Here is an 18,983-nt window from a genome sequence, read left to right as displayed (position 1 = left end):
AAAAGCCTGAGTTCATCTACAAATAACTAATCTCTCATAGAGGAAGAGAACAAGTTTGCTACATGAAATTGTCTTTTTTGCACTGTTATTCTTAACATTCTTAAATTCTGGGTGGTCCTTCACTCAGAAATAAATTTCACTGATAACAACTCTTAGACGAAAACCACAGTTCTCAGTAAGAAAGCAGAACCATGAGTTCTCAGAAAAGGTTTGCTGAGATTTTGAATTTTGAAATGCAAAAGCATAAAGAATCCATACGTTATTTAGGTATGATTACATGTCCATATGCTTTGATTTTTCCCCATTCCATTCTTTTAATTAATTTCAAATATTTACTTTGGATTTTGGCAGTTGATAAGTATCTACCTGCTATAGAATAATTCTGTATTGGAAACAGAAATTTGTTGTTTGAAATCTGTTTACCATTTCTGTTACTGCATTCTGGGGATATGATAAACATAAATATTTCCCAGATGTTCTAGCAGGTTGCTTACAATTCACCGTATATGGCAGATTGGCTCAACAGGTGGCCATGTAATAGAGTGTTATTTATACTGAAAGACACCAGACCTCTTGGCAGAGATGATGGACCTGTAATGGCTTTTAAGAACAGAAATGATGTGTTCCATGTAAATAATACATAGGTGTTACAGCATTTCTTGAGTCTTATCACAGCAGGACACAATGTTAACTACTTTCTGTGCTAGTGCTGTGGGATCTGGAAGAGTACAGCATGGATATATATAGTGAAAATTGCCACAGCAAATGGATATACATTATGTTGAATGTTTGATACTGAGCTTCATTTTTCAAGTGTACCATTCATTCACAAAAGTAACTGTTCATTAAAAATAACTACAGGCACCAATAGAAAATACACTGCATTTACAAACTGCTGACAGATACAGATGCATAAATGCAGAACTGAAAGTAACTGATTAACTACCTACAAACATACGCTCAACATTTTCAGGACTAATTTTTAAAAATCTTCTAGAAGGAACACAGAAAGTAAATCATTTAAGATTTCTCACTACAATACCACTTTTTATTATATCCACACAGTTGCAGATAAGCTGTTCATGTAACTGTCGTATTTTAGAATAAATGAAAGAATCATATATTTGATGGCAACTTAAATGTTCACTTTTCCTTTCAAAGTAGGAAAAGGAACACTTCCCTTTCAAAAAAAGATGTGTGTGTGCTCACTAGTAGAAAGCTGCCAGACTTTCAAAAATTTACTTTCCAGAATTTACTTGCCCTATTCAGTTATTTTAGGCAGAAAGCAAAGGTAAGAGAAAAAATAATGGACAAATCAGTCCATTGGTTTGCTGAAGCCAACTGTTTATAAAAACAATGTCTACTCAAAAGAGAAGGCTATCACAGACTGCCAGGAAGGCACATTCTTTACTTTCACTAAGTGGAAATCTGGCTCCACCTTTTTTTTTTTTTTTTTTTTTTTTTAATTTATTTAATCAAGAGGAAGATCTGAACAACCGTATATAGCCTCGCTAGCATAGCTGATTTATGTAATTAAAATCTCCTGCCAATTCTCAGAGCGTAAAACAGATTAAACAGAACTTCTTCACTGCAGCTCCCTTCTGCCAGCTTCCACCTTGTGAGTGTCTCGATTACATGCACCATCTCATTAATGCAACTGAGCATCAGTTCCTAATACCCATGGCACAGTGAGATGACACTGTTCACATTACGTCATCTGAAAGCGCTTACCTTTTTGACTTCATACTTAATGGCCAGTTTCACACGGCTCAGTGATGCTCTGTGTCTCTGCGTTTCAACTGGCTCTGAATTCAAATCCCCATTAAGGATGGCCTCCACTTCTTCCGAGTCTCGGCAGAGATCAAGAACTCCAACCACAAAATCTTTGCATTGCATAGACAGCTTGCGATAGTCATTCTGAGACAGAAGAGTTAGAAAAAATGACACATGAGGAACAGGCTTAAGAGTCAACACCATGGGAAAAAAAAGAACACGTAACTTCATGCTGTCTCCCTGTAAGCAAGATTAGGCGTATTTTTTAAGCACGACCTCTAATCTTCTTGGTTGTTTGCGTCTGTCAATATTGCAAAGACTTCAATTTATCTCCTGTCTCTTTTGACAAAACATTTGTGGCTACACTTCAAAAATTTTAGCTAACCGTCAAGCACAGAAATCTGAGTCTTTGTTCGCGCTTCTGTTTATGCTTCTATGTCTTCCATCACCTCTGCGCTGTTACCTGCAAACTCATATCTGCTATTTACCTTGGTAGAAACCTGTCTTCATTCATCTGTCCATAACCTCTCAGACAGATCTCTATGACTTTATCTGAGATGCAGCCTTCAATTTCCCCACAACAAGCTATAGGTGGAGGAGGAAGCTTGGCTGCATCTGCTTGTCTTACCTTGTTGCATCAAGTGTTCCAGTATCCAACTCCATTTCTATAGTGTCCTTTTTCATTTATTCCATAGCTGCTCTTAATGTTCTCTCCCCTGCCCCAGCCATCAAAATGCCTGTCTGAGTCCTCTGTCTCTGTTTTTCCTACACTCCCTGTTCCTCAGTGAACTGTTCATTTTCATACATTATCTTTTTAAAATCATTTTCTAGGTATTAAAATTATCCAATTATTTTGGGGAAAGATGGGAAAAGAGGACAACTATGGGAATCAGCCAACAATCCCACAGGTCAGATTCAGATATGAATCCAAATGAAAAATGGCTGGAGACAAGCAAATTATCAGACTAACAGCAGACAAATTATCAGATATAGCATAATGTTAGTTCAATGGGAATAAGACTGATAATCAACTTTTTCTTTAACGCTTTAAAGTTGCTGTTGCCAATTCACTGACTTCAGTTGTACTATTCAGCTAAAATAAACAATGTTTGTTTTCACCTGAATTTGCAGGCATTCATAAATTTACACGAGAAAAAGAACTCCCTGTTTTAGTATTATGTTTATCTATCCTAGGCTCAAAGGTGACATCTCATTAAGGTTTAATAAAGTTTAGTTTAGATGGCTTTATATTATTCAAGTGTTTTATGGTATATCACAACCCAAATTTAGTCCCCACATGAATGAGCGTACTGTCCATTCGCAGGAAATTATCTTCACTTAAAACGCTCCTTGTCGTTCCTATGCTAACTGTGAAGAAACATTAGGAGAAGTAGTGTGCTTCTAAGAGTGAGGGAATAACACCACTTATGCAGAAGGACACCTGTTTTCTCTGTGAGAAACCCTGCTAGTTGCTGAAGGACAGACTGCTTCACAGGGACAACTTGCCCGCTATGAGGAGTTACCTGAATTTCAACTGAGAAGTTAACAGTGCTGCAACATTTTTTCATAAGTGGATAGACCACTTTCCTATAACAGCTATACTTATTGCTAAGCAATATTGGATATATGATGGATTAAGCTTAATTCTGTAAAGTCAAGGATTAAATATAGGCTGTATTGCTTACGGATGCTGTTTTTGAGAAGTGAAGAACAGTCTGTGCATTGCTAATATCTGATTCAAGTTTTGAATCTTATGTTGGGAGAACACACCATCTCCGGGTCCTTACTTACATATTAGTAAAATCAAATTTCTCTCAGGATATTTGATTGCTTGATAGAATTAAACAGCCAAATGCTACCCATACTGTAATCACGGGACCCAATTCTCAAGCAATCTTCTGTCTCTAGGGCATTGCATGAGTAGCAGAAACCAGATCCATGGTCTCAGTCACCCACACACGTCTTTGCTTTCTTGAGAAGACACTGCGAGCAAATAAAGCCACCAGATCACTCATCTCTTCCCTGTCCTAAGAAATGCCATCAGAACTCTGTCTGATGCATCCAAGTCCACATAGGAAAACCCTGCTACATCCTGCACATGCTGCGAATTCAATACGGTGAAGCTATTTTTCAGAGGAATGCCAAATAAAGAGGCACCAACAGACCTGCTTACACAGTGGGGCTCTCAGCCTGTTTCTCATGATAACACAGGCACTCTGCCTCCCTCATCAAAGTGCCTCTTCAATTAATTCACAGCTTGACTCGGCCGGTTTTCCTTGCTATACCATCTTAAATCATCTCTTTCAAAAGCCCCTAATGGCTGCATAGGCATCTTTATCCCATTGAAAACATCAGCCCACAGACAGTTGACACCAGAGGGTAACAGACAACTGATGAGGACTGGGACTGCAGAACCTCTCCAGCAGTCCCATCACGCACTGGCTGCTATATCTCAGCCTGTCCAACTCTGCCTATTCTTAGCAAGAAGAGAATATTAGAGACTATCTCATGAGTTTATGCAGGATTAAGGACAAAGAAAATAGCCATCTGTGTGTAAAGGATGAAGCTTATGAATGAAAATATTACAATGATTTAATCAATAACATTTAACTACTCTGAAGAAATGTTATAACAAGCAATTGCATATAGTTAGGCAAAACATATGAATCTATTATACAGGAGCTGCATTTCCATAAGCTCCACAATTCATGACTATGCTCACAGGCATAACTACTTCAAAGGCATTACACACAATCACACATGCATTAAGTACTAAACGGCTGCTTTGAGATCAAATATAGCTAGACAGTTTGCATACAGAACTGTAGGAACTATATATGCAAATCAAGCAGATAATTGCACTAACCATTATGGATCTGAGCTCTGTTGTTTAAAAGCTGGACCTAAACGTAGCCCAAGCTTGAATGCTCTTTGTTAGTTCAGCTGAGATAACACTATGTAAATTTACTTGGATCAGCGACAAATGCTGCCTTTAGATACACATGCCTTCCACTGGTTTCAGTTGTAGTTTTTAGCAAAGCTGAGAATGGGGATTTATCTTATATAAAGCAGGACAAGGACCTTGTGGATACTTGCTCCAACGGACCAAATTCTGGTGTGACATGAGCTTCTGCAATTCTCGCTCACACAGTTCTCTTACACGAAATTCTATTTAGCTGAGAGGGGGGACACATGCCATTCATGTGGTCTTTTGGTTTCCTTGTCCTGTTTCTCTCTCTCTGGTCACTCCAAAAAGAAGTTCCATCAGCTGTTCTATCCACTAGAAATTCTCCCATCACTGCGCAGTAACATTTTCAGAGGTCTCAAGGAGGATGGTAAGTAACAATTAACTTCAGTAACTCATGGCAGCTGCAGTGGCCAGATTTGCTAAAAACAGAATAAGAACACACAAAAATTGGGAATATCCGTATTGCAAAGTGATTTGCGGTGCTGTTGGGATTAGAAAATGCAATTATCAAACTGTAGCAATGAACACTTCTTTACGTTAGAGAAGATACGGTTCCAGACTGAGCTTCTCTAGCCAGGCTATCAGACACAACACGGTACACCCTGAGGTCTCCAGCCACTCAGAGATTACAGTAGAGTGGGCCTCGTCCTTTCTAAAAGAAAATAATCAAACCAGCAGTTTTAATAAACCTTAAAAACATACCCTAAACAAGCACGTTCATTATAAAGTTACTTATGAACTCCTACATCAGCAGAGTGATGTAGAATCCTAGTCTTGCATCTTAAACACAGAAATTCATGCTGATTTCTTTCTAATAATCTCTATCACACAAAAAAACAATCTGAAATTGTGACACCTGAGAATCTAATCAGCTCTTTCATAGACCAACATTTAATGTGAAAGCAGTAGGTATAGCAGAACAAAGGGTGGGTTTTTTTAGGCTTTGGTAGCAGCCTTTACTTGGATAAAACAAACCAAAATTTGTGACTCAATCTGAAATCCTGCTATCAGCCCCTTTAATGAGGATTGAAATCACTAAGGAAAAGAAACACTGCAGTTCCTGCTCTGGCCAAAGGGGTGATATGCTGCACTAAAATGGTACCTTGCTGCTTGACTGCCAAGCACCGATCACCTCTGATGTTCCCTTTGCCAGTTCCCAGATCTAAAGAGGAGCCACCTGCAGGTACAGACAAGCCAAGGCTTTACTAGGGTTAGAAAATGCAAGAATGAATCATGAATCTAATGGGAGGATGATAGAAATTAATAAGGAAAAAAAAAAAAAGAGAATTACAAAAAAAAAACAAAAACAAAAAAAACTAATAGAAGAGCACTTAAAAAAAGAGATGAAAAGAAGGAAATCTGAAGAGGTAAACGAATAACTGAAAAGGAGATGAGCAGAAGCAAAGAACAAAAGGGAATAACACGATCAAGAACTACAGTGAAATAGGTGAAGAATGCCAAAGGAAGCAACTGGAGCTTGGAAAATGGATTTCACAAGAGGGTAAGAAGTAAGGAGGTTTGAGGTCAGAAGAGAATGAGTACAGTGGCCTTCAGGGTTCCAGTTTCCCCATTTTCTCTTTTTATTTACTCATTTTCAGTAACTTTCTTTTGTCTATATCTTGCATCTTTCTAGCAAAATGTGAGTTTATTGGTTTCTCGAATCCTGTCTCGTTAGTTCTGAGGAAAAAACAGAATCAATGCAATTAAGTTTTTTAATTACACTAGAGAACTTAACGCAGAGCTGACTGTCATGAATGAATGTCCTAAGTAATTTTCCCACATCTTCAATGCTTTTGTATAAACTCTGGTTAGTGAATTTGTTAGTGTAAATGCTAAGAGATAGGGATGGACTTTGCATACGCAGAAGATGTAAAGTTCAATTCAGCAAGCATATACTCAGAAGCTTTGTCCTCAGACATTTTAATGGAGCTTCATCCCACATTCATTCTCTGTGGGAAATACCTAGAGAGGTATTTCCTGCTCTGCACCCAAGAAGTGCATTGCTGTAAGCATGCAGAGGAAATGCTATCGGCCTTAATGTCCCATAGATTTTACAAATAAATAATATCATTAAAAATCCTTTTAAGCAGATCTCACAGCTAACTTCCATCAGCCACAGAAGCACTGCTTGCTTTCTCCAAAACCTACCTCCATGTGGGCTGTCAGTACAGCATCTCGTGTAACATTCATGCTGCCAGCAGTCCAAGATACCCATGCACAGCCCTACTGGAGCACACAGCCTTGCTGTCAGTCGTCCCTTCCTGGACCCTCAGTTTGACGGTGATGCTAAAAAATTCCTCGCCTCATTTTCCTCCTTCCTCCTTTCCTATTTCCTCTCTCCCCAAGAAAGGCAACCAACAAAAGATGTCAGAGAAAAAGACACACCTCTGCTACCCAGCCTGAGAGAAAAGAATGAATGCTCGGACACTCATAAGATAGAATGAAAAGGGAACAATGTGAGGTCAATGAGGAAAACAGGTAGTTCACTGGAATATTGTGATTTTGATGAGAAGATGGAATTTCCAGGCTAGACAATAGCCAACATCAGTTCCTACAGCAGGATCCAAAACTGAATTATCATGTACACCTATCATGTCATGTAAATACTATTTACAAATAGAGAAAATTGTGCACGTAGTGGATTTCTTGGGTTCTTATGCATCCCAAAAACACCAACAGAGGCTGAGCAGTTGAGGAAAAAAACAATACAAAACAAAACAAAAAAACCCTGAAGACCAGAATATCTTTATTCTGTGACAACTTAATGTTTTAAGTTTTACTCTGAAATAAGTCCAACCCAAACATGCATCTTCACCACCTCCAAAAGGTTGAGCTATTTGTTAGACTGAAGTCATGTTTATGATATTAGGGCTTGGGACAAGAGAGCTTACCAGAACTTCGTTACTACTGAGACTCTTCAGTTCTAATAATCTACATCATCCCCCCATTAAATAAAGAAACAAACAAACAAATAAATAAATAAAGGCTTTCCATAATTTACCTTTTGAGGCCATTGTGGGCCTAACAAGTTGCATGATGCTTATATTTAGGCCCTGAATCCAACAGTGTTTCTGTGCACAGTTTTAATAACACACGTTGCATGCAGTATCAACAAGATAGATAGATAGACAGATAGACAGAGGCTGCATCCTTGGCCACCAAAGCATTACTCAGAAAATCCACATATCTCCATCTTAGGCGCATGATTCGGGACACTTTGTGGCTCTTTAGAAGTTGGCCTTGTTGAAAAGAAATCAATACTAAGCCAGACTGAGCTGCACACACCAGAAATATAACCTTCTGTAATGATCTCTAAATGAGGCGTGTAACTATGATTGATTCACTGTGGGAAGCACAGAAGCCAACAAGTTCAACGTATCCGATGAAAATCTCAAATTCCTCAATTTTATGTTCACTAAGAGATTCCTCAGCAGAGGATAAGAAAAATCTGACATTTTTTCTATACTGAATAAATACATTTCAGTAAATTCTCAATCCACTTGCAAAATTGCACAGTATAAGATGGCTTCTTTAGCAAAGGAGGGAGAGAAAAGGTTTAAGCTGACTTTTGTACTTTATTAGTGAGCGGTATAATACTTGAATCTTCCTCAGCACAGAAGCTTTCTTTTTAAATTGTATTTTAACCCACTTAGCTATATCTGGAGCCATTTGTTCTCCTGTGATAAAGTTCACTTTTTGCATTTCTCCCTATTTTCCTGCAAGTTGTTGCATATTTCTACTGGGAAGAAGACATTGCATAAGCAACGCATGCTGTTGTTTTAAAAGATGACTGCATCTCTTGCCTCTCTCAGATCGCTTATGAAGATATTAGTGAAAAAAGTGGCATCCAAATTGACCTTGCTACAACTAGACATGGTGCTATTAACATCACCACTCACTGAGAATAATCTGTCACATTTCACAAGACAAGCTTATCTTAGTACACATAGTATTCTGCTGCTACTGGCATTGAGGTTTGTGTGTTTGGTTCCATTTTGTTGGTGGTGAGTTTTTTTGAGGGGTGCACAGAGAGGATATACTTTTCAAGGCACTAAAAAAAAAATGCAAGTCCGAGAACCATCACTGTACAACAGTTAACTAAGTCATTAGCTGTCTAATGGAGAAGCTGAAATACACAGAAAAGTTGAGATACTGACAAACTAAACCAGATATATCTCTAAAACAGGTAACAGCAGACATCTGTAATCAGCTTAACAGACAGTTCTGAACAAGTGACAGTTCTAAAAGGTGCATTAAAAGAACACTATCAGCATTCTTAACAATTTGGAGACATTATTCAAAATTATTATGAATAACAAAACGCGAATAAGGTCACTGCTGCAGTAGGCTTAATGTTTCTGCTTTCTGCACCTACGCTACAAAGCATCTGTAACTAAAACACTATTTGCTACAGCAAATGGAGCTGTTTTTAATTTTTTGCAAGTTTAGCAGAATACACACCATCTCTTTTTCCAGTTTTCTCCATATGCAGCAGGTATTGACGCATTTCCATTTCACTTTAAAAATCCTTTTTAAAGACTTAAGTATTCAGAATGCAAAATCAAGAGCTACAGAGAATAAATATAAAAGCACTTGCAATTGAAAAAGTTGACACAGGAAATAATTTCAAGCATCTAAGGTAGCATCAACATTAAAACAAACAACAAAGACAGCAAGAAATACAAAACTACCCTTACCTTGAATTCTTTTTCAATGTTAGCCAATTTGGCAAGCTCATTGCTGAGTTCCAGCGCAGTGAGCACAGGATCTTCACTGGAGAGGGACAGGTAAGCTGGACTGGCCAGTCCTTTGTAGGCATTTATTCTTGACCTAGAGTGACTGAAAGAATCATGCTTTTGCTTCTCTGTACAGTCATTACATTTGCAGAAATAATCATGAGGCCTTTCTATCCTTGCTCCTTTCATCAACAGCATATGAACAACTTCGTATTTTTGGCAGTGAGCAGCTAAAATGATGGGAGTGATATCTGGAGAAAAGCGGGTGCCGTCTTCATCATAGGAATAAAAATCGTCATCCTGGAGCTCCTGCTCACAAGGGCTCAGAGTCAGTCGCTTATTTACTGAAAACCCAGGATGATTTAAAATTGCTTCCACTATCCTAATGTAGCCCTTGCTGATTGCAAGCAGCAGGGCATCTCCAATCCGTGCCAAGTTCTCTTTTTTTAACAGAAGTTCTGTCACTTCCAAATGTTCATTCCCTACAGCAAGCTGCAAGGCGTTTTGGCCCATGTAGTCAACACAGTTGACATTCAGTGTTTTTGACTCCTCCAGCATTTTGCGCACCACAGGTATGTTCCCATACTCTGCTGCATCTAGAAAGCGCTCTTCCTCAGCAGTTAGACTAGTGCCTCTGTTGTTGAACATGAATGCTGGGCCTCTAATGGCCTGGCGCCTTCCCTTTTCCCTCATCATAGTCATACGCCTCAGAGATGGACTTTCTTCAATGTACCTAATGGGGAGAGAAAAAAAAAAAAGTAACAAAATTTCAGTCTTGGTAATTTGTAGTTTCAAGCTCTCCTGTGGCTACAGAAATGAGCACTTATCTCATTCTGACCCTGCCATTTGCCCATCTATTAACTACAAGCATTCTTTCTTAGGATCTTTCTGCCCTTACGGCAGGCAATGCAAAGAAAATTTTCCTTCATCTTTGATCTATGCAAAGTATGATACAGTAAGTGTAAATATTGCCTTCTTTGAACAATCAGATTGAGTCCGTGTGGTGGATGGTATTTAATTGCTATCAAAAGTACAACTTGATATTGCAGATGCATTTTCATTTTATATATAACAGTGCACTGGGAGGGATTTCTGAAGAGAAGTGACACCTGATATTAAGGGGAAAAAAATTTTTTGACCGCGCCAACAAAACAGAAAGGGCCTCTGGATTTGAACCTGTGAGTGCCCCATAGACTGCGTACAGTATACAGTGAAGCCTGATCTCACGCCTGTTAGTGCTTATTATGAAGAACATTAACCAAATTTGAGAGGGTCTACTCACAAGTGAATATGGTCACATTGGACGTCTTTGAAAAACACCAATGCATATGTGTTCTGCAGACTTTCCGGATACTAGTAGCTAAACTACTCAGATTCCTGACAACAGACATGATGCAGCCTAGACTGGGATGAGCTCTCCCTGTAACTGGAGTTCTGCAATGCTGTGCGCTATGCGCTATGCTGAGCTTACCTCTACTATACACCCTGCCATTCCAGGAGCTGAAAGGAATGTCACTGAGTCACATTTAAAAAACAAAACAAAACAAACATACCTGTGCCTTCTTGTAATATGAGCAAAATAGTATAAAAGCCAAATATTTAATTAATAAAAAATGGGATGGCAGGCATACAGTGAAGAAGAAACTTGGATGTAGGAGGACAAGATTATCTGGGAAAAGAAACAAAGAACTAACTGGAAAAGCTGTGAAGTCCCTGCAACACTGGCTGCAAAAGCAGAAAGAGGGAGAAACAAGAAGGGCACAGGAGAAAAGAAAGGGTGAACTAGCTAACTGAAGAAACACCAACTGGAATTATGAGCTGGTAAAATAAGTCCTCTGTGTCTCCATTCCTCATCTATTGAAAAAAGAACAATTGTCTCCAATTTTACAGGAGCATTGTGAAAATTAATTCATTCATCTCACTGAAAAATTCAGACATGAGAATAAACAGCCACAGAGAAAACTAATCCACCTACCCTCATTGCAAAAGCCAAGTAAGGTGCATCTGAAGAGACAGAGGGCATACCAAAATAGTTAAAGGGCCTTTTTAAGCAGAGCCTGTCAGTCTGCAACAGAACAGAACCAAGGGAAGAAATGGCACCGACACCTTGGGCACCCAAAGTGGAAGCTGAAGGGCAGCTCCAAAAGTTACAAATCCTAAGTGCTGCAGGACCAAACCCACAATGTGAGCAACCTTCCCTTAAATGCAGTCTTTTTTATTTTTGTGTGTGACCTTCCACCAAAGAGCTCAGCTACGCTGCTACTACACAAAATGTAATGGTTAACATCCCTGGATTTCCCCATATATTGTCATGTCAGCCCTACTGGTTTTCACTTGGCTGATCTAATCCTATTCAGATTACAAGAATACGCCTGGTTTTCCAGCTGTCTGCATCAGTTGTAATACATTTAGCAGAACATTAAATCTTACTCACTTTATTAAAGCTAGAAGCACTGTAAAAGCTGGTTTGCACACAGGGAGTTGCAGGTAACACAGATGGGAAGTTTCACTGGAGATAGAAAACTGAGTGAAGTGACTCATTACCAAAGGCAGGTCTCTCCGCAGCACCTGAACTCTCTGATATTTTCATGTGGGGTTGGTATTTTTGTAGTGCTAGAAGTTACCTGGGTGGCACTGGAGCATACGTTGTGCTGTCTGGTACTTCTTGAAATATGTGCCAAAGCTGCTGTACCACACACAACACATCCATTCTTTTTCAATTCCATACCACCTTCCTTCTATCTAGGAAAATGTTTGTGTGAGATGAAATTTGCAACTGCATTAACCACGGGATTGATTTACTATGTAAAGCATAAATATATTTCATGTTTGGAAATACTCAGATATGATGACTTTGGCCCAGAGCACACATGGTGAACAGCCACACTATGCAACTGCCTTATTCCCAAAATAATCAGATGTAAAACAAGAAATACTGCCATCTTATTGTTACCTTCTAAACAAGATAACAAGATCTCACTGTCTGCCATGCTATTAGGCTTCTGTTCCTCTTCCACATCTTAAAACATACAGGTACAGAAATGTAATTGTTTACTGTAATAGTATAAAGAAAAAAAAATCAAGTATACCAAAGAGAAAGACAGAACAGATTGACTTGAGCTGATTCTTCTTGATTAAAGAAGACTCTAAACAGTCACCTTGAATCTCATTTATCTTTTTATGAAATACATAACACATTTTCCCCCGTATATTCGGGGTAATTTTTCAGTATAATTTGAAATATGTCACTTTTATTTTCTGTTTTATCTACTTGTTTCAAAACACACTGTGTGACTGAGGTGACTCATTTGACTTCCAAAGGTGTTACACTAGAATGTCCATACTCAATAAGGAAAATTTCCTTTACTATAAATCTTGTTACAGAAATGATGTATTTGAAGTGACTACAATATCTTCTCTAAACAAAGATGAAAGTTGCTTGGTATTTTCATGACTAAAATATTATCAAGGCCTTCTGAAAAAAATGAAGTGCAAAAAATCTTGTAGTGTGCTGACAATGTGCTGCTCTCTCAGGGTCACCTGTACCTCCCTGCGCTCCCCCCCCCCTCATCGCGCAGCAAGGCCCTGAAGGCTGAGCAGCTCCGGTCAGAGCGCTGTAAGCAGGAAGGGTCAAGTACAAGGCCACTGTTCCATTCTCTGCTCCCCTTTTCCTATAACTAAGATCTTTAAGCTATCCCAAACCATCAAGAAAATGGTCTAAGTGGCTCAAAACACACAAAAACTTATTTAACTGTTTCTGGTAAAATTTATATGCCATATTTGTCAACTTAAGTAATCAAAACAATCTCAAGTCCTTTCTCTAAACATAGAATCATAGAATGGCTTAGGTTGGAAGGCACCTTTAAGATCATCTAGTTCCAACCCCCTGCTGTAGGCAGGGACACCTCCCACTAGACCAGGTTGCTCAAAGCCCCATCCAGCCTGGCCTTGAATGCTTCCAGGGAGGGGACATTTGCAGCCTCTCTGGGCCACCTGTTGCAGCGTCTCACCACCCTCACAGTGAAGAATTTCTTCCTGATACCTAGTTTGAATCTACTCTCTTCCAATTTAAAACCATTTCCCCTCATCCTGTTGCTTCATAACTTGTAAAAAGTCCCCCCCCCAACTTTTCTGTAGGGCCCCTTCAGGAACTGGAAGGCTGCTATAAGGTCTCTTTGGAGCCTTCTCTTCTCTAGCCTAAAGAGCCCCAGCTCTCTCAGCCCATCCTCATAGGGGAGGTGCTCCAGCTCTCTGATCACTGTTAGACTGTCTTAAAAATATGACTAAAATAAAAGCAAATTTGTATCATGCTCTGTTTCCTAGAGCCTTAAAGTTCATCTTCTCATCCTTGGCTCCGTAAGGAGATGACAACCTATATTAACAGAGGGAAGAAGAGATGAAAATTATGATGTTCTTCTTCACCTTTGTTCCCAATAGTTAAAAAATAAAAATAAAATAAAATAAAAAATAAAAAAAAAAGAATCCAGAGAATATAAGGTGAAAAAATACAGAAAAATGCCAAACAAGAAAAATGTAGATTTACTACATGTTAATTCTGCATCAGTGGTGCATCACAATGTTGTGTGAAGCTGAGCCCCTCCATCATTCTGCACCAGTACTATTCACAATTCATAGCAGGAAAACAGGGAAGGAGCTGATAAAGCCTCAAGCCTCTGTGTGTTGCTCAGCACAAATAAAAAAGATGGAACTGGAAAAGAGCAGTCACTTTAAGTGAAATAGCCCAAGTCTCAACCCCTCAGGGCATGTTTCCCCAGCCTTAAGAAAACTCCATGAAGCAGCTGCTTTGAGAAAACTTGTAAAATGCAAGTCCGACCTTCATATGTGCACTGAAAAACGTATTCCTTTCCCTGTTAAGCAAGCAATGCCCTTGTCTGTCTCTTGTTCCTGCGTACATCACATACGCTATGACCTTATACTACACTGCAGTGCTGCCTGTCACTGGAGAGTATTCTTGAAATTGACTTTACTTCCCTTGGGCAGAGTAATTTCTAAGTACAATACTAGAAACTTCAGCAGAGCAACAGCTCCTAAGGACCAGCGTATGCAGTACAATTCCTCCGCTTCTCCCATGGATTACTTCAATCTGTTGTGCTAACCTCTGCTAAATCTCTTCACGTTCTGGCTTTCAGAATCGTTGCAGAAGGACAGAAATATGGGATGATGCATTTGAGAAGATCTGTAATCGCATTTCCAAGTCTTTTTTTTAATATATATTTATTTCTGAAAATTACCTATGAAATAATTAAAACTAGAGAGGAGTTGAAAGAAAGAAGTTTCATTCTCAGACTCCCCAAACCTACACAGTAATTTTACAACTCTCATGCTGAAGAATAAGCAGTTACTCTTCCTGAACTATTAATTGCAATAAAGGATGGCACCCGCAATTTACAAGCATCCCACTAATTAACCGCAGTACATGAGCAGTCTTGAACCTATGGCAGCCCTGAAAAGCAGCCTAGTGATTGCAGGCAGATCAGACAACTACATCGCAGAGCAGCAACGTGCCCACCTCCAAGGCAGCCACGCTGTAGTCTGCCACGCAGCACTCACACACTGTGCCTCCAGAGTTCCCAGAAGTAACCTCCGAGGTCCTGCTCTGAAATTACAGAACGACACATTGCCTTACACCCAGAATGTGCTCAGACACACACATATGTACACGCAGCATTTTAGCCTGTGACTCCCGAGATCTCTTAAACCAAGCAATCTCAAACATCTTCTTTGTTCCCATCTCAGGCAGGGCCACAGAGTGCTGGACAGGTGATTCCTCCCCAACCTCTCTCAAGCAAAATCTCTGCCTGCCCTCCAAACTCAGCTATGGGCATGGGCCAAAAGAGGCCACTATTAAATGCCTGCTTTGTTTTTTCCCCCAAAAGAAATGGTGTTACATGCATGCATGCATGCATACCGCATCTTGAGGAAGCCTACATGTATTTCACACAATGTAGGCATCTGCACCAAAGCTAAAATGTATGAAATTACAGCTTTCTTCTCCCTTCTGGAGAGCCTAGGCAGTAGTTCATATCAGATGGAGACAGATTCAGCCCAACACAGAACATAAATCAGGCCAGCTGCAAGATCTGACCCCGGTCTGTGCTCTCCCACTGCTCCGAAATGACATAATCCATCATCCAAAATGCCCTCATGTCAGCTCACAGAAGTTCTGGCACAGAGCTGGAAAGAACTACAGTCAAAAAAGGAGCAAAACACCACGAGGCATCAGGAGGAGGTATATACACACTTAGTTTGTTCGTTCCAGCCTCCTAAAAAAACCCCAAAACTACACAGAGCTTTTCCCTACCACTGCTCATCACTAACACTTCCAAATGAAATACCACCTGTCTGAATCCCAGTGGAAATAAAAGCACAATGTTTTGATGAGAGGATCATATTGGTGCACACAGAGAAAAAGGCAAAGGGGTCTCAACAGGAGAGAACCAAGTTCACAGGGCTGCAGCAACATGGAATTGTAAAGCTGCTTTTACACTGCCTTTCATTTGTGCCCTGGTGCTCTGCTCAGGAAAAACAGCTGGGCTTTCAAAGGGCCCCAGGAAATCAGGCACACAGTGCCCACCACAATTAATGTGCAATGTTAGCCCATTTCCTTCACCAGTAGGACATACGGGGCCATGTGAAACAGAAATACTACCTCTGGCCTGCTGTCCTGCTGGAAATCCTGGGTTAATTACTTTTTCCAGCAATATTTGCACAGGAGGGAGCCAGACACACACTGACAGCTACCTTGCATGGGTTACATGCTTTTGGAGAGAATACTTCTCAAATACCAAGTGCACTTCCCTGTGCAAACCTCTCCACATCCTCTCGCCTCTATCCCCTTACAGTTTAGATCATGAATTTTTTCAGACAAGGATTCTCATGACTACTACATGCAAACCAAAGCCTTATGCATATCCATCTGAGTACATTATGAGCAATCGGATGCTCACTTATCCTGTTCACCGATGCTACAGTTTTAGGCTCTAGCAAGAAGAAGTGTTACTCCAGAAAAGTCCACTGTGTATGAAGATGGACATACCACAGGTAAAATGGCAGCCCCAATGCCCTGCCAGTTCAAAGGGCTTCCAGAGGTCCAAAAGCATATTGCTGTGCAAACTGAACTCAGTTTTAGTCCATGTTGGCGTAACATCAGTTTGCTAAGAAAGGAATTCCAAGGACAGGAACCCAGAAGAGCTACCAAATAACAATTCCTCTGCCTACCTTGAGCTGTTTAAAAAGTGAATGCATGAACCTGAACTAATCTTCCAGGCTCTTTTTGTGGGGAATGAGGAGAGATGAGCACCTCAAGAAGACTGATGACTGAGGCTAGCAAGCCCACTGCCATGTCCTCTCTCATCTCACTGACTGCACATGCAGCTCAAGCAAACAACTTCAGCACGAGTTTCAGCTCACAGGAGAGAACGATCCTTTCACTCAGAGCCTGGATTGCTGGGTACAAAATGTTTGCAAAGAAATTCTGAGCTGGGATGGCAGAAAGCATTATTTGTGATTAAAACAGGACTTCAATTGTGATTGTTACTCCTGTACTTCACCATTGCCTCTGACGTGATTTTATTCAAGGTTCCTTCTATAAATGCTGAATGTGTTAACTTAAAACTCAATGTGTTCGTCATTTAGTAAACAAGTTATTTAATTAATAATCAAATATTGCCCTGAAAGTATCAAATGCTTGAGAAATACTCAAGGAGAGTGTTACACACAGAGTGATGTCACGGACATGACACATTCAGTCAATCAGAGAAATGAAAATTAATATTCCTATCAGTAAAACTGCATTTATTTATCCTGCAGCAAACACCAGCCAGAACTGGGATTCAGAGACATGATGGTGTCTTTAAGAACAAGGAACAGAAACTTTCCAAGACATGACATGTAAATGGAGGAGCAGGATCTCACGCACAGATGTTCCCAGTGCAGGTGCCTCAGATCCCTGCAAGCGGCTGCCTTCAGGCACCACCCCGAGGGTTCTGAAGACACTAAGAGAAAAAAGGGCACACCAGGCTCAGCAAACCTTACCTAAATCAGTGACTGGGTTTTCTCGGCACCTATACCAGCAGGCAGGGAACAACTCAACACACAAAGCGCATCAGACACGCTTCTGACTACGAGCGGACTAATTTCTCAAAACCGCTACCGAGCGAAGTTTAGCGAAGCCTCCGCCTGCGGGGATCTCAGCCACACATCGTACCACAAGCGGCGACGGAAGGCCGGCGCGGCGGGGCCGCCAGGGGGCGCGGGGCTCCGGCTTCACCCCCGGCTTCAGCCCCGCAGCCCGGCGGCGCGCAGCCCGCGGGGTCCCGGCGGCAGAAGCGCCCGACAGCACCGGCTCGGGCCCCGCCTCTCCCTTCGGCCAGCCCCGGCGGCAAAACGACGGCGGGACAGGCGGACGGCACGGACCGGCCCCTCCGAGCCCTGCCCCGCACCTGAACTCGGCTCGACGGGGCGGAGACGGTCCGGCAGCCGGCGATCGGGTGCCGCAGCCCGCCCCGCGGCCGTCTCGGAGAAGTTGGCGAGCCCCGGGCCCGACTTACATGGTGCTGGCGAAGGGCGGCGGCGGGTAGTAGCCGTAGGGCTCCCGGAGGGTCTTCACGGCGCGCGGCGGCGGCGGCGGGGGCTCCAGCCCACCGTTGACGCCTCTCCAGCCGCGGCGCCGGCGCTGCCGCTCTTCTTCCTCTGCCTCCTCCTCCTCCTCTTCCTCCTCCTGCTGCTGCTGCTGCTGCGGGGGGAAGGTCACTCTCCCCTGCTCCTTGCTCTTCCGGCTCTTGCTGGACATGGTCGTGGTCTCCTCCGCCGGCGGCGGCGGCCGCTGCTGCTCCCGGCCGGCCTCGTCGGGCAGCGCGCGCGGCAGAGAAGGAGGCGGGAGGAGGAGGAGGAGGAGGAGGAGGCGGGCGGCGCTGCCCGGCCGGACAAGGAGCGCCCGGAGGGAACGGCGGCCGCACCGCGATCTCCCCGCTGCCCCTCTGCCCTCTCCGCCCGCCGCCCGTCAGCGAGGCGGCCCGACAGCGGGAGCCGGGGAGCGCCGGCGAGCGGGGAGGCGAGCGAGAGACGGGGCTCCCGGCGGCGGCTCTGCCCCTCGCCTCTCCTTGTCATTATCCCTCGCTAGGGCAGCATCGCGGCGGAGCGGAGCGGGGCGGCCGCCTGCAGCCGCAGGCACCCCGCCGAGGAGGGGCCGCCGCTCCCACCTGCCGGCATCGGGACCGCCCCCGCCCGGCGGCAGCCTCGGCTCAAGGGGAAGAGAAAGGGGGGGGGAAAGGAAAAGGAAGGCAGGCGATGGGCGGGGATGCCAACCGCCGTCCGCCTGCGCTCGTCGGGGGGGGCACGCGGCCGGCCGCCGTGGGCACGCGGTCCCCGAGGGTAGCGGCCGGCCTTGGGAGTCTGGATAGCGCCGGCGGCGTGAGGCGGGCTGTGGGGGCGCGCGGTCAGCTGGCCTCGGGTGCCCGGCCCCACCGCAGCCGCGGACAGCTCGT

General features: G+C 42.6%; 1 protein-coding gene across 1 annotated transcript in view; it reads right to left on the bottom strand.

The window, feature by feature from the left end:
• TRPC3 (transient receptor potential cation channel subfamily C member 3) overlaps window positions 1-18,765 on the bottom strand; it is a 39,845-nt gene extending 21,080 nt beyond the window's left edge. Inside the window, exons 1-3 of the mRNA XM_085222812.1 lie at window positions 18,048-18,765; window positions 9,439-10,210; window positions 1,732-1,917 (exon numbers count right to left, since the gene is read on the bottom strand). Coding sequence (XP_085078938.1) covers window positions 1,732-1,917; window positions 9,439-10,210; window positions 18,048-18,289 — 1,200 coding nt within the window. The 5' untranslated portion in view covers window positions 18,290-18,765. The remainder of the gene's footprint in view (window positions 1-1,731; window positions 1,918-9,438; window positions 10,211-18,047) is intronic.
• Between the last annotated feature and the right edge of the window lie 218 nt (window positions 18,766-18,983).

Source organism: Meleagris gallopavo, chromosome 4 (genome assembly GCF_905368555.1).
Source record: "Meleagris gallopavo chromosome 4, MGAL_WU_HG_1.1, whole genome shotgun sequence".
Lineage (NCBI taxonomy): Eukaryota > Metazoa > Chordata > Aves > Galliformes > Phasianidae > Meleagris > Meleagris gallopavo.
The sequence above is the reverse complement of the archived record's forward strand: the minus strand, read 5'-3'. Positions and strand labels throughout refer to the sequence as shown.